Consider the following 25,997-nt stretch of genomic DNA (forward strand, 5'->3'; position numbering starts at 1 on the left):
CGAATAGAATTTTTCTTTTGGGATGGTAGTTTGAGACAAACAAACCCTGATCGAATCCTCAGGGCTGGTCCATGGAGGCAAATGGTCTAAATTGAATGAACTTTTCAATTCTCTTCTCAGTACCAAGATATTGTATATTAAAAAGCTCATGGATGGAAAGGTCTTAAGATGCTTTACCAAAATTGCTATCTCATTGACCCCGGGGGTGTTTCCCCTTGAGAGGAGATATATTTTTATAAATGTAGTTTATACTGAAGCCAGTTTTAATTGTCTCTCAGAAACCTTTTCACTCTGGTGACCAACAAGGACCATGTAATGACTAAGTGATATTTTGCCATATGTCAGAGCAGAAATCTACAGGTACTTGGTACTAAAAAACTTGAAAATTGTGGATATTTCTAAATAATTAAAACAATTACAAAGGTCTGACATTTTTTTTTCAAATTTTATCCAGCAATACATAACATCAAACAGTAATATATCCCCCGATTGGTAACAGTGGATATTTCATTTTACATCAAACGACAATATAAAGTCCAGGCTTAAAACATCATGAAAGTACTATAAAAACTAGAACAATGACATGTGGGTGATGTTTAAACATTGTATATAAATTATATCCCATAACAGTCGAGAGTTAAAAAAACAAAGCTATCACTTTGAATTTAAAACAAGGTGATAAAAGTGTTCAGTTAGCTGACTTCCAACTAACAATTAATGACAGATCAACAGAAGTTGTATTCAAATTTTTCTATAGCCTTATAGCTCATTAGAAGTCATGATAGCCTGAAAGCCTATATACATGATCCTTCAAAATATTGTTTTCCATCAAGCACAAAAAAAACATCTCCAGTTGGAAAATCTACAGCCAAATACTGTACAAATTTTATCAATAATCATATTTTAGTACTTTTCTCGCTGAAAGTATTACGCTAAACTATGTTTGCAGTAATTGTCTCTTCTATACATGGTTTATATTGAGTAATTATTAATCATGTGAAATGTGATAAAAAACAGCACTAAATTAAGCAAATTTACAGTACATCGGACAGAGATGGAGAGGACGATCATCACCAGCTTGTACAGAAACATGACATTATCAAAGTATTCACTTTGAATCATTAACTTTTGGAAGTATAATGAATTTTGACAACTGACCTCACATTCTCTCCTTGTCACCTTAAACCTCAAAACTTTTTGAAACTCGATTCACTGAGCAATCTACAAATACTATTGTTTGTAACAGAGTTCAACCATTTGATGCTTCAGGAATTCGATTCACTGAGCAATCTGCAAATACTATTGTTTGTAACAGAGTTCAACCATTTGATGCTTCAGGAATTCGTTTCACTGAGCAATCTGCAAATACTATTGTTTGTAACAGAGTTCAACCATTTGATGCTTCAGGAATTCGTTTCACTGAGCAATCTGCAAATACTATTGTTTGTAACAGAGTTCAACCATTTGATGCTTCAGGAATTCGATTCACTGAGCAATCTGCAAATACTATTGTTTGTAACAGAGTTCAACCATTTGATGCTTCAGGAATTCGTTTCACTGAGCAATCTACAAATACTATTGTTTGTAACAGAGTTCAACCATTTGATGTTTCAGGAATTCCATATTTCTATGTTCAAAGATAATCTTTGGGGAAAATATAGAAGGACAGATGTATGGTCCCATTATTGGACATTATCAATGTCTTCCAAACCATGGTTCTGAAAGAAATAGTTGCTAATCCAACAAACTGCCCAATATTCAACACTTAACTGTTGATACTTCACATGCAGTAAGTTATCAATTATCATTCATTATTCAAACTGAGAACTTGATTACTAAAAAAATATTGAAAAAAACGGAAATATTAACCAAATAAACGTCATGAGAGAATGCAAAATTTAAAACCCTTTTATGTTTTTGTTTGTTAATATAACTTTAGAATTGGAAAGAAGGCAGATGATTACCCTTGTTTGCCATATCACTCCGCCCACTTATGGAAGAGTCCCTAGTTCCTCATCTGAGAATAAAGTCCCTAACCTTCCCATCTTAGAGCAGAGTTCCTGACATTCTTATCTACTGGTAGAGTACCTGTCATCGTCTTCCGAGAATAGAACCCCTAACGTCCTCATCACAGAGTAGAGTTCCTCACTTCCTCATCTTAGGATAGAGTCCCTAACTTCCTCGTCTTAGGATAGAGCCCCTAACTTCCTCATCTTAGGATAGAATCCCTAACTTTCTCGTCTTAGGATAGAGTCCCTAACTTCCTCATCTAAGGATAGAACCCCTAACTTCCTCATCTTAGGATAGAGTCCTCATCTTAGGATGGGACCCCTAACTTCCTCATCTTAGGATAGAGCCCCTAACTTCCTCATCTTAGGATAGAATCCCTAACTTTCTCGTCTTAGGATAGAGCCCCTAACTTCCTCATCTTAGGATAGAACCCCTAACTTCCTCATCTTAGGATAGAGTCCCTAACTTCCTCATCTTAGGATAGAACCCCTAACTTCCTCATCTTAGGATAGAGCCCCTAACTTCCTCATCATAGGATAGCCCCAACTTCTTGATCAGAATAAACAACATGCCAAATACATTTGATAAGCAAATTATGAGTTCATTATGTTGATATTGTGATAGAAGTATGAAATAACAACAATATAACTAATAAAGTTTGATTCCCTTCTTTGATATCAAACATAAAGGAGGCAGGGACGTGATAACTTTTATTTCTTATTCTATAAGGTGTTGATATTCTTTAGATGTTGCATTCCTTCAACTGCAGAATTTTAAAGACTATTCATATATATGTACATATATTTATCCCTTTGGGACTCAAGCTGAAAATGTGAAAAAATTTACAAACAGTGGATGAGGACAGATAAAAGATTTTGACAATTGGTTATATGACTGTTTGACCCAATATACTTATATCTCAATACAAATGCTGTTTTACGATATGTATACAAATTACTACAGGTAATTTTTTTCATTATGATTCATAACTTAAAATGTTTAATGAAACAATGTGATAATACTTCTAACAGACGGATGAATGATGTCAAGATTTTATAACATTTTATAAATGTTAAATCTATCACATATATGTAGTGTTTGTAATTCCTCCTCCATCAAAATAAAGTCAATGTGGAGACAGACATTACCAATCATAACAGCACACTCTCTCTGAATGACCAAACAATTAAACAATATCACAGACACCGAGCATTAATGTTCCTTAAAACACCAATTTGTATTACAGGTTGTGGTGGATTCATATCGCAGTGCCACAGGGTTTGTTCAGACATGTAAAATGCTTATACATCTGATACCCTTTCTAATAATGGACTTAACAAAATTAAGAACAACAACATAAAATACTTCCTGTGGGAACCAGTTGTCCTCCTGTGGACATACTCTGACTACTGTTTCAAGAACACAATAATATGTGGATGCACCATGACTATTTTTGCAGGCACAATATGACAGTATTTTTGTATAAACGACTGTATTTTTGTGTACACACCTGTTGTATAAACGATTGTATTTTTTGTGTACACACCTGTTTTATAAACAACTGTATTTTTGTGTACACCCCTGTTGTATAAATGACTGTATTTTTGTGTACACCCCTGTTGTATAAATGAGTGTATTTGTGTGTACACACCTGTTTTTTAAATGACTGTATTTTTGTGTACACACCTGTTTTATAAATGACTGTATTTTTGTGTACACACCTGTTGTATAAATGACTGTATTTTTGTGTACACACCTGTTTTATAAATGACTGTATTTGTGTGTACACATCTGTTTTATAAACAACTGTATTTTTGTGTACACACCTGGAGTATAATTGACTGTACTTGTGTGTAAACACCTGTTTTTTAAATGATGGTATTTTTGTGTACACACCTGTTGTATAAATGACTGTATTTTTGTGTACACACCTGTTTTATAAATGACTGTATTTGTGTGTACACATCTGTTTTATAAACAACTGTATTTTTGTGTACACACCTGGAGTATAAATGACTGTACTTGTGTGTACACACCTGTTTTTTAAATGATGGTATTTTTGTGTACACACCTGTTGTATAAATGACTGTATTTTTGTGTACACACCTGTTTTATAAATGACTGTATTTTTGTGTACACACCTGTTGTATAAATGACTGTATTTTTGTGTACACACCTGTTTTATAAATGACTGTATTTGTGTGTACACATCTGTTTTATAAACAACTGTATTTTTGTGTACACACCTGGAGTACAAATGACTGTACTTGTGTGTACACACCTGTTTTTTAAATGATGGTATTTTTGTGTACACACCTGTTGTATAAATGACTGTATTTTTGTGTACACACCTGTTTTATAAATGACTGTATTTGTGTGTACACATCTGTTTTATAAACAACTGTATTTTTGTGTACACACCTGGAGTATAAATGACTGTACTTGTGTGTACACACCTGTTTTTTAAATGATGGTATTTTTGTGTACACACCTGTTGTATAAATGACTGTATTTTTGTGCACACACCTGTTTTATAAATGACTGTATTTTTGTGTACACACCTGTTGTATAAATGACTGTATTTTGTGTACACACCTGTTTTATAAATGACTGTATTTGTGTGTACACATCTGTTTTATAAACAACTGTATTTTTGTGTACACACCTGGAGTATAAATGACTGTACTTGTGTGTACACACCTGTTTTTTAAATGATGGTATTTTTGTGTACACACCTGTTGTATAAATGACTGTATTTTTGTGTACACACCTGTTGTATAAATGACTATTTGTGTGTACACACCTGTTTTTTAAATGACTATTTGTGTGTACACACCTGTTTTTTAAATGACGGTATTTTTGTGTACACACCTGTTGTATAAATGACTGGATTGTTTCGTGCACATACGAGGGCTGTTTTGATTATGTGAATGGCGCTGAGTTAAGGCTATACTACTGAATTGTAAGTGTTTCATCTAGACACCAATGTGAATCTTCCTTTAAGCAATTCATTCTTTCTTCATTGGGCAATGCCATATACTTGTTAAATGATTACTAAAATGTGTCCACAACAAAAACTAACAATACCATTATATCACACAAGTAATGACAATTGTGTATCAAAAGCCCATATACAGAAAAGATATCATAAATAAGGAAACCTGGTTAAAAACTTTTCACATTAAGAAATGTCAAAGTTTTCGTCAATAAAATGAACTAGGCAACTTAACATTTTCAACTTAATGCATTAATATTTGTACAAAAATAATGATCAACTAAATTAAAAAATTGTGTGTCAAATTAATATATTTGTCATGTCTTATTTTGTCAAAAAAAAATTAATGGCAACCATGATCAAAGTAAGCAATTTCACGACTGGTATGTATGAAAAAATCACATACAGATATAACTCAGGTGAAACCTGGTATGTAATTATCTGTTAACCAGTATAAGGTTCCTGGTATGTCATTAACTTGTGATAATAGAAGTACCTTTGTCAGCTGAAGTTGAACTTTAGCACTATTTGAGATTCTTTCTGTCATTAGTAACCAAAAGGATACTGAACCTTCAATCAATTACACATCACAGATACACTGTTTGTGCCCGAGAGTTCCTTTGCTATTTCTACACTGCTGCTAGAGCATGATGGTTTTATGTCCAGGTTCGTGATAGAAACACATGGCCCTGAAAAGTTTACTGGAATACTAATGGGATGAAAGGCGGGAATGCTGGTGTCAGAATTCTCTCTACTTGATTCTTTGGGAAAGATATTCTGAATATGAGAAGGATGGATTGACAATGGTATATAATGGGTTCCCTTTGGATGAAGTACAAATGCTGGCAATGGAGTGTTACTGGTGTCAGGTATCTTTAGGCTTGTTTTACACCTGGTCATTCCATCCGAGCTGTGGCTGGAAGGTGGATAGTTTGTATCGTCTGAGCTTGGGCTATGTGACTCGTGACGCGTTTTCCTTTTCGATTTGCTGCTGTCATCAGAGTGCCAGCTTCTTGAGCTTGTGTCACTGGCTGATGTAGGATGATGGTACTTCTCTTCCTGGGAGAAGCGTTTGGTGATGTTGTGTTTGAATTTGTACACGTTACTGCCACTTTGATCTGAGTCAATACCAGTAGTGACTTTACTTACAGAGCTGAATTCACTGCTGGCATAACTATCATTCTCGCGTCTCAATGGACATCCTGAATCCCTATCATATGACACAAAAGTATCATATGAAGTATCCGAGCAAGAATCTTTAGGCTTAAGTAATGTCCTGAAGCTTTTGTTTGGATGTTGGTATTCTATTCTATAATCTTCAACATTATCCCCATGTTTGGAAATAGTCTTTTCTGAAGACTTTGAATGTTTATTAGAGTCAGTCATATAGGAGCTCTGATCTGGCAGTGAAAAGCTTTGATTGCTACACTCATCAGTGACAATAACATCCTCCATGTCACATGGGGCAGTGGCTTTACCTGGAACAACAATAAACTTTATCAAATGTTTTTTAGAAGACTCTAAGCAACTTCTAAAAACTAATTTCTTTTATGCAAGTATGGCACTTCCTGTTCTTTCCTTTTATATCATATTTCTGACCATAAATGGTAAAAACAAAAATTTTAACAGGAAATTAAGGTTATAAAGAGAACTTTTCCATAAGTTTAACAATAATAGAAGAACAAGAGGCCCATTAGGCCTGCATCACTCACTTGGTATTCAATGTTCATCAAAATCAAAAGCGATTTTCACCAGGGGCATTCAAAATGGGCTCATCTACCCAATCTTTTAACAAATTTCAACAAAAAACTTTACTTTCTAACACTGCAGTGGCAGTGATGACCTGGATGAAAAGTAATATCACTTTGTTTGTTCTTTTTTTGATTTTACAAAATTTGATAGGTTTTGACCCTAAAAACCCTTTCCAACAAACATTCTACTTCTCGGACTTTCATTTTATCAGAAGAAGTCTACAAAGGGTTTGACAAATTTGACACCTGTGACCTTAAATATGTGTCAAGGTTATTTGATTCAGGATTCATATGAAGAAACTATCAGCCAAATATCATGCTTCTTGGCTTGCTTAATCAGAAGAAATTACTTTTTGGTTTAACAACAGGTCCATTGCCCTTAACAGTCATCTGACAACCTATGAATGGATGAACAAACCACAGAATTTGCTGATGGTGGTCTGACAAATCTGATCTATTCAATTTTTTAACATTTCTTGAAAGTATCAGAAATTCATAAATGGTAGGTTTCGTGCATGGAAAACAGTTGCACAACCATATTACAAAATGGCTACTGTGGTTATCATGTTAAAGTTTTGATTTGGCTGAAAAATAACAACAAATTATCTCTTTTTTCTTTCTTTAAAAAAAATCATTGGTGTGAATGAAACATGAGAAGAAGTTCAGACTATTTGAGATGAGTTATGTTGGATTTTGGACTAAAGCGGAAAAATAAGATTTGGTCAGGACAATCTCTGGATCACTTCAGGAAAGTTTGATATCCTTGAAATTCCCTGGTAATGCTTCAAGCCAAATTTGGTTGAAATCTTCCAAGGTATTATGAAGGAGAAGCATTTTGAAACAAATTCTTACATTCCCATCTGAGGTCCTGCCCTCGCCTTGATCTGTAAGGGGTTGTATCAACTTTCTGAATTTAAGAAATAATTCCCCCATCCTCAATGATATTTCAACAGAAAAGTTTGATTGAAAATACAGGAGATTTTGCCTCTTACCAGAAGATGACATAATCATGGTATCCCAAAAAGAAGAAGAATTTTAAAGAATTTGCTGCAGTGGAGTAACCTTGCTTATTTCATGAATATCTGACCCCATGTGAACATGTTAATAGGTCAAAGTTTAAGAGGAAACTTTATAACACTTCATTCTGGGATATATCATACTCGAAACATATGAAAATAATTCCTCCATGTAGTCTCAAATTCATGACCCAGAGGTGAAGGGCTAGTGATAAAGAATAGTCAGATGCCTTAACAATTCTATCCAGTAAAATTATATAATGAATTAGTGCCTGGTTAATGCAGTAAAAAGTGAGCTACCTGAAGCTGAACTGATGAACTTGTTACTTGTTTGGCTTAGGTGTAACATAATTTTACAACACAGAGGATCATTGGCTTCCCAGCCTTCCTGTTCCACAAAGAATCGCATCACTTCATCCTGGCAATCCTTGAAACCCAGATAGAACTTGCCCTTACAACACTGCTGCTTTTTGTCATGGCTCATCATATCTTCATTTTCCCCTATAACAAAATCTTTATATCAAGCAGAGATATCAAAATGGGAAAACATCTGATCCTGGGACCATAGAAATTCAAGTCAATTTATCTTTTTTGTGACTTGAGTTTGAACCTGTCATGCTTCCCTTCTTTTATATCTTTTTATGGTAAAATGTAATTCTTCATCAACTTTCAATACAAACTTAATAACAACACAAAACATACATTTTAAGTATGAAAACAAACATAAGAGATCCCATAGGGTTCTTGGCGCCCACCATTGTTTAGTCTTTATCTGCTCTTTGAAAGTTGGATCTTTTCCCTTCTTTTCTCTTCTCTTCTATGTGTTTGCTCTTAATGATAAGAAATGTGAACATTCCTTTGCAAAAATGGTGATGATAATCTTTACCTGCCATATCCAATATGGTCGCCTGTTGTTTTTTTCTTATCAGTACCTAAAACAGGCATAACTAGATCAAGGGAAACATACACAGGAAATTTGATAGAGATCCATTCAGTACCTCTTAAGAAATAGGGATAATAATCTTTACTTGGTGAAATCCAAGATGGCTGCCTGTCAGCCATTTTTTTTTCTTCTGATCAGTCCCAAAATCAAACAGGCACAAATAGGGACAAAGAGGAACCTATACAAGAAATCTAAGAAATATCTATGCAATAATTCTCAAGGAGTAGCAGTAACAAACTTTCAAAATCAAAATCAAAGATGGCAATCTGTCAGTCATTTTGTTTTTCTGATCAGGCCTAAAATCAAACAGGCACTACTAGTGATCAAGGGGAACCTACATATGAAATTCAAGAAAGATCCATCAAGTACTTCTCAATAATTAACGATAACAAATTTTTAAAATCAAAATCACAAATGGCCGTCTGTTGGTCATTTTTGTTTTTCTGATCAACCCAAAATTGAACAGGCACAACTAGGGACCAAAAGAAACCTACATATATGAAATTTAAGAAAGATCAATCAAGTACTTCTCAAGAATAGCGATAACAAACTTATCAAAAAAAAAAAAAAAGATGGCCCCTGTTAGCCATTTTGGTTTTTTGTTTTATCAGTCCCAAAATCTAATGGGCACAATTAGGGATCAAAGGAAACCTACACATGAAATTTGAGAGAGATCCATCGAGTACTTTTCAAGAAATAATGTTAACAAAAACTGTTTACGGATGAACAGAGGGACGACGGATGATGACGGTGGGCTAAAAATTCCATTAATATCCCTATATACTCTTATATTACAAACCTATTTATCTTGGCACAATATCAAATTTGCAAACCATTATTTTGGCACAATATCAAATCTAAGCATATTATCACTTTTGGCAGATAGGCAAAATGATGAATTAGTGTACCCACTATGATAACTATATCAATTAGCGTGATCTTATTTAAGTGTAACAACATCAGCATGAAATGCACTAAAGTAAGATTACCGCCAAACAATGTATCAAAACTTTGATTATTATCATGACGCCAGACAAAAGGCAATCGCAATAGGTCATCAGGAGACTTAATCTCAAGTGACCTAAACATGGGGTATTTTTTGGGGTTCAATTTTCAGTTATTTTTTTTCTCAAAAAATTCTATTTCCCATACACTTGATTTCGTAGATAAATGTAGATCAATAAATCTGCTGAAACTAATTTTAGAATGACATATAAACACCAATGATTAAGAGTACCTACAAAACGAATGAAAATAAAACTCTAACAAAAATTAGTGATTTCACTGTAACCCAACATTAACCACACCTAGTACACTTTGACTTGGAAACTCTTTTACAATGATCAGGTTCAAACTAAGTCACTTTAAGTAATCTTTTAAAGATGTATTCCGCCTTTTTGTAAAACAGAGTTATCTGCCCTCATGAGTAGGTATTGACCGTTAAGTTATTAGATTCCTTAAGAAAATCACACCATGACATTACACTCGCAAACAAATGTCTAAACAATCAATACCTGCTCAAAGGAGCAGATAACTCTGCATTACGAAAAGATGGAATCCCGATTCAGAGTCTTGCCTCTCTGTCATCACTAGATCAACATCCTATTGCAGATGTGTATGTCAATATTCCTTGGTCCAAAGATCATCTTTTAAGGATTAATCTAATAAACGACTTTTCTTATAATCATAAAGAAAGAACTATGTGATTATAACTTAATATATAACCAATGCAAATAACAGTTTCATGCAGGATTACATTATGAAACATCTGAATTAATTTCATTCAATAAGGACATGCAGTTATTTTGAAGTAAAGGGTACCATCATGTCAAAATGTATTATAACCACTGTAATTGGTTAACATCTTTAAAAGCTTTTCTGTATACATGTATGTATATTACTTTTCTAAATTTGTTTTGTATTAGTTTACTGTGTATGAAGAAAAAAAAAATCAACTATAATAATCAAACAATTTGCATAGGAAAGTAACAGAGAAGTTTTCAAATAGGGCAAGAAGCTGTATTTTCATCTTGATCCTACGTATGGGAAACAAGTAAACACTAATGATAACAATGGTACCGTTTACTGTCAACATTTATAGTTTTTCCCCTATTGGTCCAACGTCTGTCACCAAAAAGAGGTTGGGATTCAAATTCATAAATACAACATTGACTCCCTGCTGTGGTGCAGGCATTGATTTTACCGACGTGGTCCTTTCAAAGCTTTACACCTATTTCATAGAGCCGGCCCTATATTCCTCCGTTCAGATTCCATGTCCTCGGTTGCTCCTCAAACTTTGTTAAAATCCATTCAGCCATTCTGGACTACATGAAGAAGTCTTATAAATAAAAAATTGACAGACAAAAGAACTTTGCGCCACAGCATAAGCTCCCTCAGGGCAGACAAACTAACAAGAAGTCAAGGTGGCCATCAAGATCACCAAACTGAACAAACTGATATACAAAGAATATAATCAATTGATTTAATTGACTTGAATAAAAATAGCATTGGCCAACATTTTTAGGGAGTTAGGAATGTATGTTTAAGAAATTGGACTGCTTATCATAAAAATACACTTGGGAACATTACCTTTAAAAGGGGTTTTGAATTCACATTACCTTTAAAAGGGGTTTTGAATTCACATTACCTTTAAAAGGGGTTTTGAATTCACATTACCTTTAAAAGGGGTTTTGAATTCACATTACCTTTAAAAGGGGTTTTGAATTCACATTACGTGGTAAGTCTATACCAATCATGGATGTAAGTCTAAAGTTCAAAACAACAGATTAAGGTTATTTATTTAACTTTCCTAAAAACTTTCAATGAAACCCAAGGGTAGCAATGAATTAAATACTAAAATCATTAAAATCAAAGGAAGCACATCTCTGACATTAAATTAATCTGAAAAATAACAATTGGGTGTAGCAATAACTCATTTCCATAACGTTTCCTTCTATAGTCTTCTAGAGTATTTGAATTTCAGTTTATACAATTTTAAGGTGACTTGCCATGTGGACACCATGTTTAAATTGCTAGTTTTGTTTGTAAGTTGGGCTTATCATCCCGCTAACCACCAGGGGCATTTTGAGATAGAGATCTCTTTGTGGCAGCTGGTGGCTACCCCACTGAACTACATACAAGGAGGACCATCACATGCCATCAAGAGCAATAAAGGTAAAATCTCTTGCCCATGACAGCACAGACCAGTTCATTTCTCAATTTCCAGAAAAATGCAAACTGCCATTCTGAGGGAGCACTGAACCATGCACCTCATATCGTCATCTGAAGTTGCAGGGGCCAACACTCGATTTGAGCTATTGCAGCCCCTTCTTGGTTTATACATTGTAAGCCAAAAATAACAGACAGGACAGGTTTGTAAACTTCCAGAGAATTACTTTTTAGTTTCAATTAATCACTTCTGCAAAACTAAAATTTGAAATAAATTACCATAGATATAAGAAGAAAAAAGAACAATACTTGGTCAAGACCATGCATTCAACCTTTAGTTTCATTCAAAATCAATTTTTTTAAACAAAATTGAAATTAAGGTAATTGCATTGATACCCATTCAGTAGAAATATTGATTAGTTCAATAATTGTAAATGTTTGATGGATTAATTGCTCTTCAGCTTTGGGATCGAACAAAAGTAAAAAGCTCAACAGGCTTTTATCACTCACCTGTAATATCTCTATCGCTTTTGCGACCTTGAAAATGGTCAAGTTCTAACCTCCATCGATCTGTCTAAATCATTATGGATTTCTGTTGCAAATTGTTTAGATTACTGTATTAAAATGTTAGTATTTGCAGTAAAATTGATTAGTTTTAGGCAGCAAAATGGTAACAAGAAGCAATCTATACCACAGCAGTATTTATTACATTTTTGTCAGTGAAATATCGGAAATTATAATTGAATTAATCATCACTCATGATTTAGAACTTTTTCTTATAAACCATCATAATCCAAACAGAATAGTGCTTTCTTTTTTTTCTTTTTACTGCATTAAAATTTGCAGTAATTAGTTGATACCTGTTTATTTTACCATACATTTGCTGTGTTCATGGTAGTTTTTATTCAAGTTTTTATTTGATAGCAATTTTTTTCTATTAGATAACATCAAACTGATTTCAGTGTGGTATTGAAAAGGAATGAGATAAAACAAAACAAGTACCATCCAATTCAAAATGGTGCTGTACTTGTCAAGTGTACATCATTACCGTAATATGATATCAGATTATCACAATATATTTTTTTACAGAATTTTCAAATTTGTTTCCCCTTAAAAAATGTAATAAATAGAAAACTTAATGGCTTTCCCTTAAATGTCATGCATATTTCAAATGTACATGACAGAATCTATCAATATTTTTCACTTGTGCTTTGCTATCCTGAAAAAAATGATATTCTGAAATAATCTTGAAATATACAAAACATTCAATGAAAAACCATTAAATATTTTCTACATTTCTTATTAAAAATAATATAAAATGAATAAAACTTAATAGATAGCCAGATCTCAATCATACCAAACAATTTGTTTAAATTCTGGAGATGGGTGATGTGTCGTGTGGCCATTTCAATAATCTCTGTCTTCTCAATACGACCTTGTCCCTGTAAAATATAACATACATGTCCTAAGTCGATCTTTTTCATTAACCTAGTGAAAATATTACAATTTCAATGTCGATTCTCTGAATATTTTTTTTCTCGTAAGTCTCTAAGAGACACTTCGGTCATTATTAAAATATAAACCAACAAATGATCTCAAATTTATTAACAAGGAGGGGGACTTTAAATCAATCAGTGATCTAAATGGACCTCTTCAAGTTTAAAATTTTCATACACAGGTGAAAGACAAAAAGGATGTTTTCTTTAACTTCAACAGAGGTGAAAAAAGGTCGGCTAGGAAGTGAAAAATATCTAAATTTTAATATCTGTACCTGTTTTAAATAATTTGCAGGTATCAGTCGACTGAGGTCTGCAAGACAGTTGTTCATTCTGTCCCGCCTCCTCTTCTCAATAATCCTATGTGACATTGGGTCCTAAATTAAACAGAATGACCAATTTTATTAAGACAGTAATTGGAAAGATATACAATATTTATACAAGTACCCTATATATAGAGATATGTTTTGAAGCAACTATGTCAAAATTCAGAAAGAGAAAAAAATTCTCCATAGAGTAAAGGGCAAAATATTACCCATGGGACTTTCATATTTTTTCCCTATCCAACATTAAAATTTGGGTTCAGATGACTATGTACACAGGAGAGAAATAAACCCACATTTTTATCTCTAATTCCAAGCCATGGGCCTCATTACCAAAGTTGTATATATGCTTAAATTAGTAGCAAACACAAACTTGTTAACAAAATCATCCACTTTAACTAAGATCAAATTGAAACCAACATGAGCTATATATATGTATAATCTAACTTTGTAAAAGAGTTGGCATAGTTACCTTTCATCATGGGACTTATATAAAAAGACAATTTACCAGACAATGAAAGAGCATTTGCTGGCAATTCTCCAAAATAAAATAGATATGAGTTGGCCTATTTCTAGACATAGGTCATTTTCCAGATAAATATGATGTAATATCTAAAAAGAACACAATAACAAAACAACTTTACACGAAATATAGAGAACATTAAATTATTCCAAATAGTGAGTAATTCTTACTCTTGGAATCTTTGGCTTCTTCACTGACAGCATTTCACACTCCTCAGGAGAAATGGAGAAATTCAGGTGACTGGCAAAAAAAATCAAAATTAACATTGTATCAATCTGATTGATGGCATGTTAAAAGTAGAGTTTAATGGTGCAATCATGTTGAACATGATCCAGAAGCAGTATGTGAAGGAAAATGTGAGGGTTATGATTTAATCATTTTTTTTGTGGTATAGAATACATGTAATTGATTAAGAAATTTTATTTTTGGTGAAGTAAAAAGGCATATGTCATGATCTTGGGGCTAATTAACACATCCCTTAATAATTGAATTGGAAGAACACATGACCAAGTTTGATCTACTCTATCCTATATAACCAGTGTATTTAATAAAGATCAAAAGGGTGCACTAAACAAGGGGCCCATTGGGCCTGTATCATTCACCTGGTTTAGTCTGCTGAAATAATTTCATTTAAACTATCATATTTAAAAGGAAGAGTATTTAAAAGACTCTTCACCCAAGGATGCTTAAGACCTTTCCCATATCTGGTCCGACTCCAAGGGGCCCAGATCCATTGTTTATACAAAATTAATTTCCCTTCATTCAAGAATGCTTGAGACATTTCAACATCTATTTCTATATTCTATAAATCCTGTATCAAGGATGCTTAAGACCTTTCCAATATTTGGTCCCACCCCAAGGGGCCCAGATCCATTGTTTATACAAAATAAATTTCCCTTCATTCAAGAATGCTTGAGACATTTCAACATCTATTTCTATACTCTATAAATCCTGTATCAAGGATGCTTCAGACCTTTCCAATATTTGGTCCCACCCTAAGGGGCTAAGATCCATTGTTTATACAAAATAAATTTCCCTTCATTCAAGAATGCTTGAGACATTTCAACATCTATTTCTATATTCTATAAATCCTGTATCAAGGATGCTTAAGACCTTTCCAATATTTGGTCCCACCCCAAGGGGCCCAGATCCATTGTTTATACAAAATAAATTTCCCTTCATTCAAGAATGCTTGAGACATTTCAACATCTATTTCTATACTCTATAAATCCTGTATCAAGGATGCTTCAGACCTTTCCAATATTTGGTCCCACCCTAAGGGGCTAAGATCCATTGTTTATACAAAATAAATTTCCCTTCATTCAAGAATGCTGGAGACATTTCAACATCTATTTCTATATTCTATAAATCCTGTATCAAGGATGCTTAAGACCTTTCCAATATTTGGTCCCACCCCAAAGGGCCAAGATCCATTGTTTATACAAAAATGATTTCCCTTCATTCAAGAATGCTTGAGACATTTCAACATCTATTTCTATACCCTATAAATCCTGTATCAAGGATGCTTAAGACCTTTCCAATATTTGGTCCCACCCCAAAGGGCCAAGATCCATTGTTCATACAAAAATGATTTCCCTTCATTCAAGAATGCTGGAGACATTTCAACATCTATTTCTATACTCTATAAATCCTGTATCACGATTGTGCTTCATCTCTTTATTGAGGGCAACACTATGGTTATGAGGTGGGGATCTTAACTGTTACAAAGACATAACCTATTTCTCATATTAGGAATATTCCCCTCCTGCCTTCAGGGCCAAGACCCACAATTGTACAAAACTGATTCCTCTACATCCAAATATTCTTCAGACCAAATTTGGACAAGATCAAACCATTCCTAAAAGAGGAACAGGATTTATTTTTTTAATTGCTCTAGTTCCCTTTTGGGCCTAGCCATTCCCACCCAAGGGAGCCAAGGCCTGTCGTTTGTATGAAGTTGATTTCCTTTTACTAAGGAAGCTTCAGACCAAGTTAGGGTAAAATCAAATCATTCCCACAGGAGGAGTAGGATTTTAATGAATTTGCTCTTTTTCCTCTTTTGGCCCCGCCCTTCACATCAAAGGGAGCCAAGATCTAGACCCATAATTTATAAAAAAAATGATTCACCAAAACATCCTTAAGACCAAATTTGGACAAAATCTGCTCAGTGATTCATGACTAGTTGCGATTTGGTTGAATTGATGGATGGATGGATGGACAACCAATGACGGATGAACCAGGTGAGCTTAATAGTGAAATTAACTTGTTTGACAGGGCTGTCCATGGATGCATGTTGGTTTGATTCCCTAATTGCAATTAAAATTAATTTATATATTTGCTTTGATACTTGAATGCCTGTAGTTTAAACAGAAATATGTGTAAATTAATTCTTCCTCTGAGAAAAAATTCTACCCACTATAAAATTGCAAATATGCCACCTCAAGTAATATATCTACCTTTTCCCTTGTTTTTAACATGTTTTTTTCTTTCCATATTATCAGAAAGTGTTCCAAGGACATCATATGAAAAAAATTCAGTCAACACCGCACAACATCAATGTTGCCATCAGCTGCTGCTTAAATATGTATGCTCGTGACAGTCAGCATAATAAAGAATGAAATTTATTTCAAAGCTTTCTGTGATTTTGTTGGATCAAAGTTTAAATGATTTGTTTCTCAATTTTTTTCAGGAACCAGTGCTTTGCAGCTTTGAATTCTTATCTAAAATGACTGAAATGCATTATTTTAACATTTTTGATGGGTTGTGTGGCACAATTTCATCCAAAACATTCCGCTGATGTTTTGTATCCAATGTATATTGAGGATCATTTTTGAATGAAACAGCAGAGACGTGTATAATGTTATAGACATCTCTGGAAACAGTATCAGTGTTACATAAAATAATGCATTTCAAACCTTATCATCAGAATACGACATTTCAATGTTGATCCAACATCAAATGCCACCTGTGAATTTTATTTATTCATAACTAATGAATATCAAAATTACCAGCATTTAATCTAATATTGCATGTCTTAGGAAAACATAATACTTTATTTCGGATCAGTTGAGTAAACTCCGTATTATAGGTCTATATACAATTACAAGTTACTGTAACTGTCAATTTTGTTTGTATATGTATTAATAGGTGCATGTCGATATAACATTATTGTTTAAACAAATTGTAGTTCCTGTATAAAACCATTTTTTATAATAATACGTGTTTTAAAACAGTTCTTCTGTGTTATGGCGAGTTTTCTAAAAATAGATTTCCAACCGTAGAACAGGTGCCCGTCCACGTGCCGCAAAATGTGACCTACTTTTCGCTCTTTACCGCAAGACAACAACAAAAATAGGCAAAACACTTGTACAGACACATCAAAAATGATTCTTTATCAAACCTTTTACAATAGATATGCAAAAACCAGTGTTCTAAGCAGAGATAAGTTGTAAACAGGCCTAGTGTACACATCGAGCAGACGAGACAGTCAAGCTTCCCAACTGTTTAGCTTCAAAATCCAAACAAACACTTACCGATCGGACGGATCCAACTTGACTCTTTTACATGTCAATTTATTTTCATCATCCATGCTGGAAAATGTGGTTTATCGAGAGCTATACCCGAGTTTACATGCTAGCACAGAGAGTCGATACGTCCGCTTATATCAAGTACAATGTAGTTGTAACTGTCAACAACCTTGGTCATGCTTTGCCTCACGTGTCTGTCGCTGACATCCTGTGACGTCACATTATATATATATGTATGCTCACGTGTCTACGGTGTGCTCGAACACTTGCTTGATATATGTAAATATATATGCATTTGACCAGCTCCTTTCAATCATGAAAGAAATTCATAACCGAAACTGAAATGTCTTTTTCACAAAACATCAGTCGGTATAGGTAGCTATCCGGTAAAAACTAGTGAGCTATATTTAGTTATATGTCAGGAACATAAATCTGATTGCAGACGAATCGCGTGATTAAGTACACACGTAGACCCTCATTACTTTAATACACAAATTAGGTATATACAGATAAAATCTAAACTGAAAGTTGGAGAAGGCGACTTCATTTTAAACAAATGCTATTACATGTCAATTCATAAATTTTATTACGACTTCCGACCGAAATGTACACCTGTACACGTGCAACAATATTAACTCTAGTGCACGTGCAAGGGCACATGACCAGTTATCGGGAGAATGTCGGTCGAAACGGTTTTCCATAAAAACATGATTGTTAATTACTGTGTATCTTTTAAAAGCTCTAACTTATGTAAGCAATGGTTCAGATAAGAACAGCCCAACCTACACTAGCGACCGCTTGTATATAGTGACCCCTTTCTGTAGCGACCGTTTTAACGGGCCACTTTACATGAGAAGTAGTCCCGGACCAGTTTACGTCAGAAGTGATCCAAAATAAAAGAATCTGAGGATTTAGAAATCAGAGGATCAAAGCAGTCACGGACCAGTTTACATGAGAAGAAGTCCCTTACATGAGAAGTAGTTCCGGACCAAAGAATCATAGTGGTCCATGACAAGATGATCTCAGTAGTGCCAGACTAGTTTACATGAGAAGTAGTCTCGAAATAGTCCCGGACCAGTTTACATGAGAAGTAGTCCCGAAATAGTCCCGGACCAGTTTACATGAGAAGTAGTCCCGGACCAAAGAATCATAGTAGTCCATGACAAGAGGATCTCAGTAGTGCCAGACTAGTTTACATGAGAAGTAGTCCCGAAATAGTCCAGGACTAGTTTACATAAGATGTAGTTCCGGACCAAAGAATCATAGTAGTCCATGACAAGAGGATCTCAGTAGTGCCAGACTAGTTTACATGAGAAGTAGTCCCGAAATAGTCCAGGACTAGTTTACATAAGATGTAGTTCCGGACCAAAGAATCATAGTAGTCCATGACCAGAGGATCTAAGTAGTTCCAGACAAGTTTACGTGAGAAGTAGTCCCGGGCCAGTTTATATGAATAATAGTCACGAGCCAGTTAACATGAGAGGTAGTCCCGAAACAGTTTAAATAAGAGGTAGTCCCGGACAAGTTTACTTGTGAAGTATAGTCCTTGATAAGTTTACACGAGAAGAAATCCCGGACCAGTTTACATGAGAAGTAGTCCCGGACCAAAGAATCATAATAGTCCATGACAAGGGGATCTCAGTAGTTCCAGACTAGTTTACATGAGAAGTAGTCCCGAAGTTGTCCCGGACTAGTTTACATTATAAATAGTTCCGGACCACTTTACATGTGAAGAAATACAGGACCAGATTACCTCTGAAGTAATCCAAGTCCAGAGAATCTGAGTAGTCCATGACCAGAGGATCTAAGTAGTCCATGACCAGAGGATCTAAGTAGTCCATGACCAGAGGATCTAAGTAGTCCCAGACAAGTTTACGTGAGAAGTAGCCCCGGACCAGTTTATATGAATAATAGTCTTGGGCCAGTTTACATGAGAAGTAGTCCCGAAACAGTTTAAATGAGTGGTAGTCCCGGACAAGTTTACTTGAGAATCAGCCACAGACCTGTTTACCTGAGAAGTAGTCCCGGACCAGTTTACATGAGAAGAAGTACCGGACCAGTTTACTTGAGAAGAAGTCAAGGAGAAGAGAATCTGAAAAGTCCATGGCCAGAGGATCTTAGTAGTCCAAGACGAGTTAGACTGAGAAATAGTCCCGGAAAAAGTTTACATGAGGCGTAGTCTCGGACCATTTAACATAAGAAGTAGTCCCGAATCAGTTTGCTTAAGAAGTAGTCCCGGACCAGTTTACACGAGAAGCAGTCCCGGAACAGCTAACATGAGCAGTAGTCCTGGACTAGTTGACATGAGCAGTAGTCCTGGACCAGTTTACCTGTGAAGTAATCCTGAACCAGATAATCTGAGTAGTCCATCACCATGGCATCTTAGTAGTCCCAGACCAGTTAAACAGAGAAGTAGTCAAGGAGAAGAGAAGCTGAGTAGTCAATGACCAGAGGTTCTAAGTAGTCCCGGACCAGTTTACATGAGAAGTAGTCCCGTACCAGTTTATATGAATAATAGTAACGAACCAGGTTACATGAGAGGTAGTCCCGGACTTTTTTACTTGAAAAATAGTCCCGCAAATATTTACCTGATGCGTAGTCTCGGACCAGTTTAAGGTAGTCCCGGACTAGTTTACTTGAGAAGTAGTCCCGGACCAGTATACTTGTGAAGAAGTCGCGGACCAGTTTACCTGAGAAATAGCCCCGGACCAGTTTACATGAGAGGTAGTCCCGGAAAGTTTACCTGAGGCGTAGTCTCGGACCAGTTTACATGAGAAGTAGTCCCGGACTAGTTTACCTGTGAAGTAGTCCCGGAACAGTTTAACTGAGAAGAAGTCACGGACTAGTTTACAGGAGAGGTAGTCCCGGACTTCTTTACTTGAGAAATAGTCCCAGACCAGTTTACCTGTGAAGTAGTCTTGGACCAGTTTACCTGAGAAGTAGCCCCGGACCAGTTTACATGAGAAGTCCCGGGCCAATTTACATGAGAAATTGTCCTGGAGCAGTATAAGTGAGCAGTAGTCCTTGACCAGTTTACATGAGATATATTCCTTGGTCAGTTTACATAAGCAGTCACAGATATTTTTACATGAAAAGTAGCTCTAGACCAGTTTAAATGAGAAGTAATCTCGAAGTATTCCCTGACCAGTTTACCTGAGTAGTCCATCACCAGGGCATCTAATTAGTCCCAGACCACTTTAAGTCGTTTACAAGAGAATCAGTTCAAGAATAATTTACATAAGATGTAGTCACGGACAGGTTTACATGAAAAGAAGTCAAGGGCCAGTTTACATGAGCAGCCAAGGGCCAGTTTACATGAGAAGAAGTCCCGGGTCAATTTACATGAGAAATTGTCCTGGAGCAGTATAAGTGAGCAGTAGTCCTTGACCAGTTTACATGAGATATATTCCTTGGTCAGTTTACATAAGCAGTCCCAGATATAGCAACAGTCCTGGGCCAGTTTATATGAGAAATTACCCCGGAGCAGTTTACATGAGAAGTAGTCCCAGACCAGTTTACATTAGAAGTAGTCCCAGACCAGTTTCCAATAGAAGTAATCCCAGACCAGTTTACATTAGAAGTAGACCCAGACCAGTTTCCATGAGAAGTAATCCCAGACCAGTTTACATAAGAAGTAGTCCCAGACCAGTTTACATGAGAAGTAGTCCCAGACATGTTTACATGAGAAAAAGTTCCGGACCAGCTGACATGAGAAGTAGAGCCAGACCAGTTTACATGAGACGTAGTCCCAGACCAGTTAATATAAGAAGTAGTCCAAGACCAGTTTACATAAGAAGTAGTCCCGGACCAGTTTACATGAGAAGTAGTCCCAGACTAGTTTCCATGAGAAGTAATCCCAGACCAGTTTACATTAGAAGTAGTCCCAGACCAGTTTCCATGAGAAGTAATCCCAGACCAGTTTACATAAGAAGTAGACCCAGACCAGTTTCCATGAGAAGTAATCCCAGACCAGTTTACATTAGAAGTAGTCCCAGACCAGTTTCCATGAGAAGTAATCCCAGACCAGTTTACATAAGAAGTAGTCCCAGACCAGTTTACATTAGAAGTAGTCCCAGACCAGTTTCCACGAGAAGTAATCCCAGACCAGTTTACATGAGAAGTACATGAGAAGAAGTCCCGGACCAGTTTACATGAGAAGTAGTCCCAGACCAGTTTACCTGAGAAGTAGTCCCAGACCATGTTTACATGAGAAAAAGTCCCGGACCAGTTTACATGAGAAGTAGAGCCAGACCAGTTTACATGAAACGTAGTCCCAGACCAGTTAATATAAGAAGTAGTCCAAGACCAGTTTACATAAGAAGTAGTCCCGGACCAGTTTACATGAGAAGTAGTCCCGGACCAGTTTACATGAGAAGTAGTCCCAGACCAGTTTCCATGAGAAGTAATCCCAGACCAGTTTACATAAGAAGTAGTCCCAGACCAGTTTCCATGAGAAGTAATCCCAGACCAGTTTACATTAGAAGTAGTCCCAGACCAGTTTCCATGAGAAGTAATCCCAGACCAGTTTACATAAGAAGTAGTCCCAGACCAGCTGACATGAGAAGTAATCCCAGACCAGTTTACATTAGAAGTAGTTCCAGACCAGTTTACATGAAAAGAAGTCCCGGGCCAGTTTACATGAGAAGTAGTCCCGGACCAGTTTACATGAGAAGTAGTCCCGGACCAGTTTACATTAGATGTAGTCCCAGATCAGTTTCCATGAGAAGTACTCCCAGACATGTTAACATGAAAAGTAGCTCCAGACCAGTTTACATGAGATGTATTCCCGGACTAGTTAACATGAGAAATAGTTCCGGACCAGTTTACATGAATAGTAGTCCCGGACCAGTTTACATGAATAGTAGTCCCGGACCAGTTTTCATGAGTAGTAGTTCCGGACCAGTTTACATGAGTAGTAGTCCCGGACCAGTTAACATGAGAAATAGTTCCGGACCAGTTAAAATGAGCAATAGTCCTGGACCAGTTTATATGAAAAGAAGTCCCGGGCCAGTTTACATGAGATGTAGCCCCGGACCATTTTACATGAGAAGTATTCCCGGACCAGTTTACATGAGCATTAGCCCCAGACCAGTTTACATGAGAAGTAGTCCCGGACCAGTTTACATGAACAGTAGTTCCGGACCAGTTAACATAAGAAGTAGTTCCGGACCAATTAAAATGAGCAATAGTCCCTGGCCAGTTTACATGAGAAATAGTCCCGGACCAGTTTACATGAGAAGTATTCCCGGACCAGTTTACATGAGCATTAGCCCCAGACCAGTTTACATGAGAAGTAGTCCCGGACCAGTTTACATGAATAGTAGTCCCGGACCAGTTTACATGAATAGTAGTCCCGGACCAGTTAACATAAGAAGTAGTCCCGGGCCAGTTTACATGAGTAGTAGTCCCGGACCAGTTTACATGAGTAGTAGTTCCGGACCAGTTTACATGAGAAGTAGTCCCGGACCAGTTTACATGAATAGTAGTTCCGGACCAGTTTACATAAGAAGTAGTTCCGGACCAATTAAAATGAGCAATAGTCCCTGGCCAGTTTACATGAGAAGTAGTCCCGGACCAGTTTATATGAAAAGAAGTCCCTGGCCAGTTTACATGAGAAGTAGTCCCAGACCAGTTTATATGAAAAGAAGTCCCTGGCCAGTTTACATGAGAAGTAGTCCCGGACCAGTTTACATGAATAGTAGTCCCGGACCAGTTTACATGAGAAGTAGTCCCGGACCAATTTATATGAAAAGAAGCCCCTGGCCAGTTTACATGAGAAATATTAGTCCCGGACCAGTTTACATGAGAAGTATTCCCGGACCAGTTTACATGAAAAGAAGTCCCGGGCCAGTTTACATGAGAAGTAGTCCCGGACCAGTTTACATGAAAAGAAGTCCCGGGCCAGTTTACATGAGAAGTAGTCCCGGACCAGTTTATATGAAAAGAAGTCCCGGGCCAGTTTACATGAGAAGTAGTCCCGGACCAGTTTACATGAGAAGTAGTCCCGGACCAGTTTACATGTAAAGAAGTCCCGGGCCAGTTTACATGAGAAGTAGTCCCGGACCAGTTTATATGAAAAGAAGTCCCTGGCCAGTTTACATGAGAAGTAGTCCCGGACCAGTTTACATGAGAAGTATTCCCGGACCACTTTACATGAAAAGAAGTCCCGGGCCAGTTTACATGAGAAGTAGTCCCGGACCAGTTTATATGAAAAGAAGTCCCTGGCCAGTTTACATGAGAAATATTAGTCCCGGACCAGTTTACATGAGAAGTATTCCCGGACCACTTTACATGAAAAGAAGTCCCGGGCCAGTTTACATGAGAAGTAGTCCCGGACCAGTTTACATGAGAAGTAGTCCCGGACCAGTTTACATGAAAAGTAGTCCCGGACCAGTTAACATGAGAAGTAGTCCCAGACCAGTTTACATGAGAAGTAGTCCCAGACCAGTTTACATGAGAAGTCCCAGACCAGTTTAAATGAGAAGTAGTCCCAGACCAGTGTGGAGAAATTTTATGGTCAACATAATGATCTCATTTGGAATTATTACATTTTCTAGTGCGATATAAAGCTGTGCGTTTAATGCTCGTCCTTATACGTGGAAGTTCTTTTGTTGTTGACATTGTTCTCATTTTGTAACATGACATTTTTACAATAGTCGTGTATGGTGATGATTTGTTGGCTATCGCGCGAAAGACCACTTCGAAAACTTTAAGTGGCTAGTCTAGTGCTCGTTTGGCCATCGATAATAACTTCCATGGAATTGATTTATGAATAATAACCATCATTTTTGCTCTTGGATACAGTATGTTTTCATCAGCCATAGAATACAAACTGAAATACATATGACTAATATTACTGATTAGATGATTTAGTGGAATATCTTCGACATATCCGATGCTTTTGAATAAATTTTCCATGACAACAACATCTATCTGGTTGATAGTATAAGCCATTTGAACAGTTGAACCTGGTAAAAAATACAATTTTTAAATGTAGAGATGAGTTCTGTCACTCGAGCGTTGGGAGACCATAAGATTGTGAAAATCGGGTTCTGTAAAACTTTGAACATCGAATAAGTCTGTGGTATTCTATTGTCCTTTCGACATTCGAAAAATGCCAACAAACAATTTTTCTCTGAGATGTCTTTAATATGCTGTTACGTTTATAATTGGATTATTTCAGTGTTACATGATAAATTCTGTACGTCGTTTTGTGCGCAGAATATTATTTTTTACTTCAACTGATGTGATAATATTGATTTTCTATTTCTTTTTGGACAAACGAAAGTAGTTCTGTCTATATCAAAGCCATTGCAATCACGTGCTGTCATGCACGTGATCCAGAAGTGACATCAGCATTACGGCATGTACACAACCGAGCAGCTATATTCTTGATTTCAATGCATAATTTTATCAATTCATGCAGTTATCTGGTATTTGAGACATTTTTATAGAATCGTTATGCATACTATTAAAGTAAGCTTTGGTCAACATTAGCACACACCTACATGTAAGTAGTCAAACAGGGAAGTGAAATGTAAGTTATATAAAACGGAGTTTCATCGGAAATCCATGAACGAGGCCCTGACTTTTGACAAATTACAAAAATCTCAGGAATTTAAGGTTTCGCATTTAGCCTTGTGTATGATGAATATAATTGTATTTTTTTAAGTAATAAAAAATTATATGATTATTTGATGAAATAATGAGTAAACGGAGGGAACACTAACAGTCAATACTTTGAATTTCTGTTGAGATGTCTCCTCCGTTTGAAAGTAATTTTAGTTTTGGAATCAACATTTCGAAATGTACGCAAATGTTTGATATCGTGCCAATTAAGCTGTCAATCAACCTATTTTTATTTGTACTTTTTGTAAAGCCGATGATGTTAGTTATCTCTGTCGTCCACTCCAGAATAAAACCCGATTGGGACCAGACTGTCACTACTACCTAACAGTGTATTTCACCGCTGTTATTTTGTGTCATTTCAGCACCACGTACACGACAGTGTCACGGGAAGGGGCGTAGCTAGCCCAGCAGAACTGTGTAAGCCCAGGCGAGGGGTCTGAATTGGATGATTTCAAAGATGTTTTGAATCGTTTTCTGAGACAGTTTTTTTTTATTTATTTAACAACAAACTTCAATCCCTGATATTTATTTTCAACCTTAGTTTTGTGATTTTGTCCGACATACTCTATGCACGGATTTTTTTTTTTTTTTTTTTATGTGTAAGCCCGGAGCCCGG

At 36.1% G+C, this 25,997-nt stretch overlaps 2 protein-coding genes across 4 annotated transcripts; one reads left to right on the plus strand and one right to left on the minus strand.

Annotated features, from left to right (window-relative positions):
* Positions 1–426: 426 nt before the first annotated feature.
* Positions 427–17,907, minus strand: LOC132560295 (uncharacterized). Of its 3 annotated transcripts, none has more exons than XM_060224961.1 (8): positions 17,759–17,907; positions 14,396–14,465; positions 13,655–13,756; positions 13,241–13,325; positions 8,073–8,273; positions 4,606–6,483; positions 3,872–4,571; positions 427–3,836 (listed from the first exon to the last, which is right to left on the minus strand). In XM_060224961.1, exons 1-6 carry the CDS (start codon positions 17,812–17,814, stop codon positions 5,582–5,584), a joined length of 1,416 nt encoding a protein of 471 aa, XP_060080944.1. In that variant the 5' UTR covers positions 17,815–17,907; the 3' UTR covers positions 427–3,836; positions 3,872–4,571; positions 4,606–5,581. The 3 variants fall into 3 exon arrangements, with proteins under 3 accessions (XP_060080944.1, XP_060080945.1, XP_060080943.1); XM_060224962.1 differs by having other exon boundaries at positions 3,872–4,256; positions 4,292–6,483; XM_060224960.1 differs by having other exon boundaries at positions 3,872–6,483.
* A 4,051-nt stretch (positions 17,908–21,958) lies between these two features.
* LOC132560335 (uncharacterized) lies at positions 21,959–23,776 on the plus strand. Its single transcript, XM_060225009.1, has one exon. It carries the CDS (start codon positions 21,959–21,961, stop codon positions 23,774–23,776), a length of 1,818 nt encoding a protein of 605 aa, XP_060080992.1.
* Positions 23,777–25,997: the final 2,221 nt, after the last annotated feature.

This window comes from Ylistrum balloti, unplaced genomic scaffold (genome assembly GCF_031769215.1).
Source record: "Ylistrum balloti isolate Yb309-2 unplaced genomic scaffold, AGI_CSIRO_Ybal_v1 Utg371048, whole genome shotgun sequence".
Taxonomy (NCBI): domain Eukaryota; kingdom Metazoa; phylum Mollusca; class Bivalvia; order Pectinida; family Pectinidae; genus Ylistrum; species Ylistrum balloti.

What these genes read in the sequence shown, in the direction of transcription:
- LOC132560295 (XM_060224961.1), bottom strand. Translation starts at nt 17,814, where the DNA reads ATGGATGATGAAAATAAATTGACATGTAAAAGAGTCAAGTTGGATCCG. An exon ending in AAGTTGGATCCGTCCGATCG is followed by an intron (nt 14,466 to 17,758) that starts GTAAGTGTTTGT and finishes TTTTTTTGCCAG; the next exon opens with TCACCTGAATTTCTCCATTT. An exon ending in CTGCAAATTATTTAAAACAG is followed by an intron (nt 13,326 to 13,654) that starts GTACAGATATTA and finishes TATATTTTACAG; the next exon opens with GGACAAGGTCGTATTGAGAA.
- LOC132560335 (XM_060225009.1), top strand. Translation starts at nt 21,959, where the DNA reads ATGAGAAAAAGTCCCGGACCAGTTTACATGAGAAGTAGAGCCAGACCA.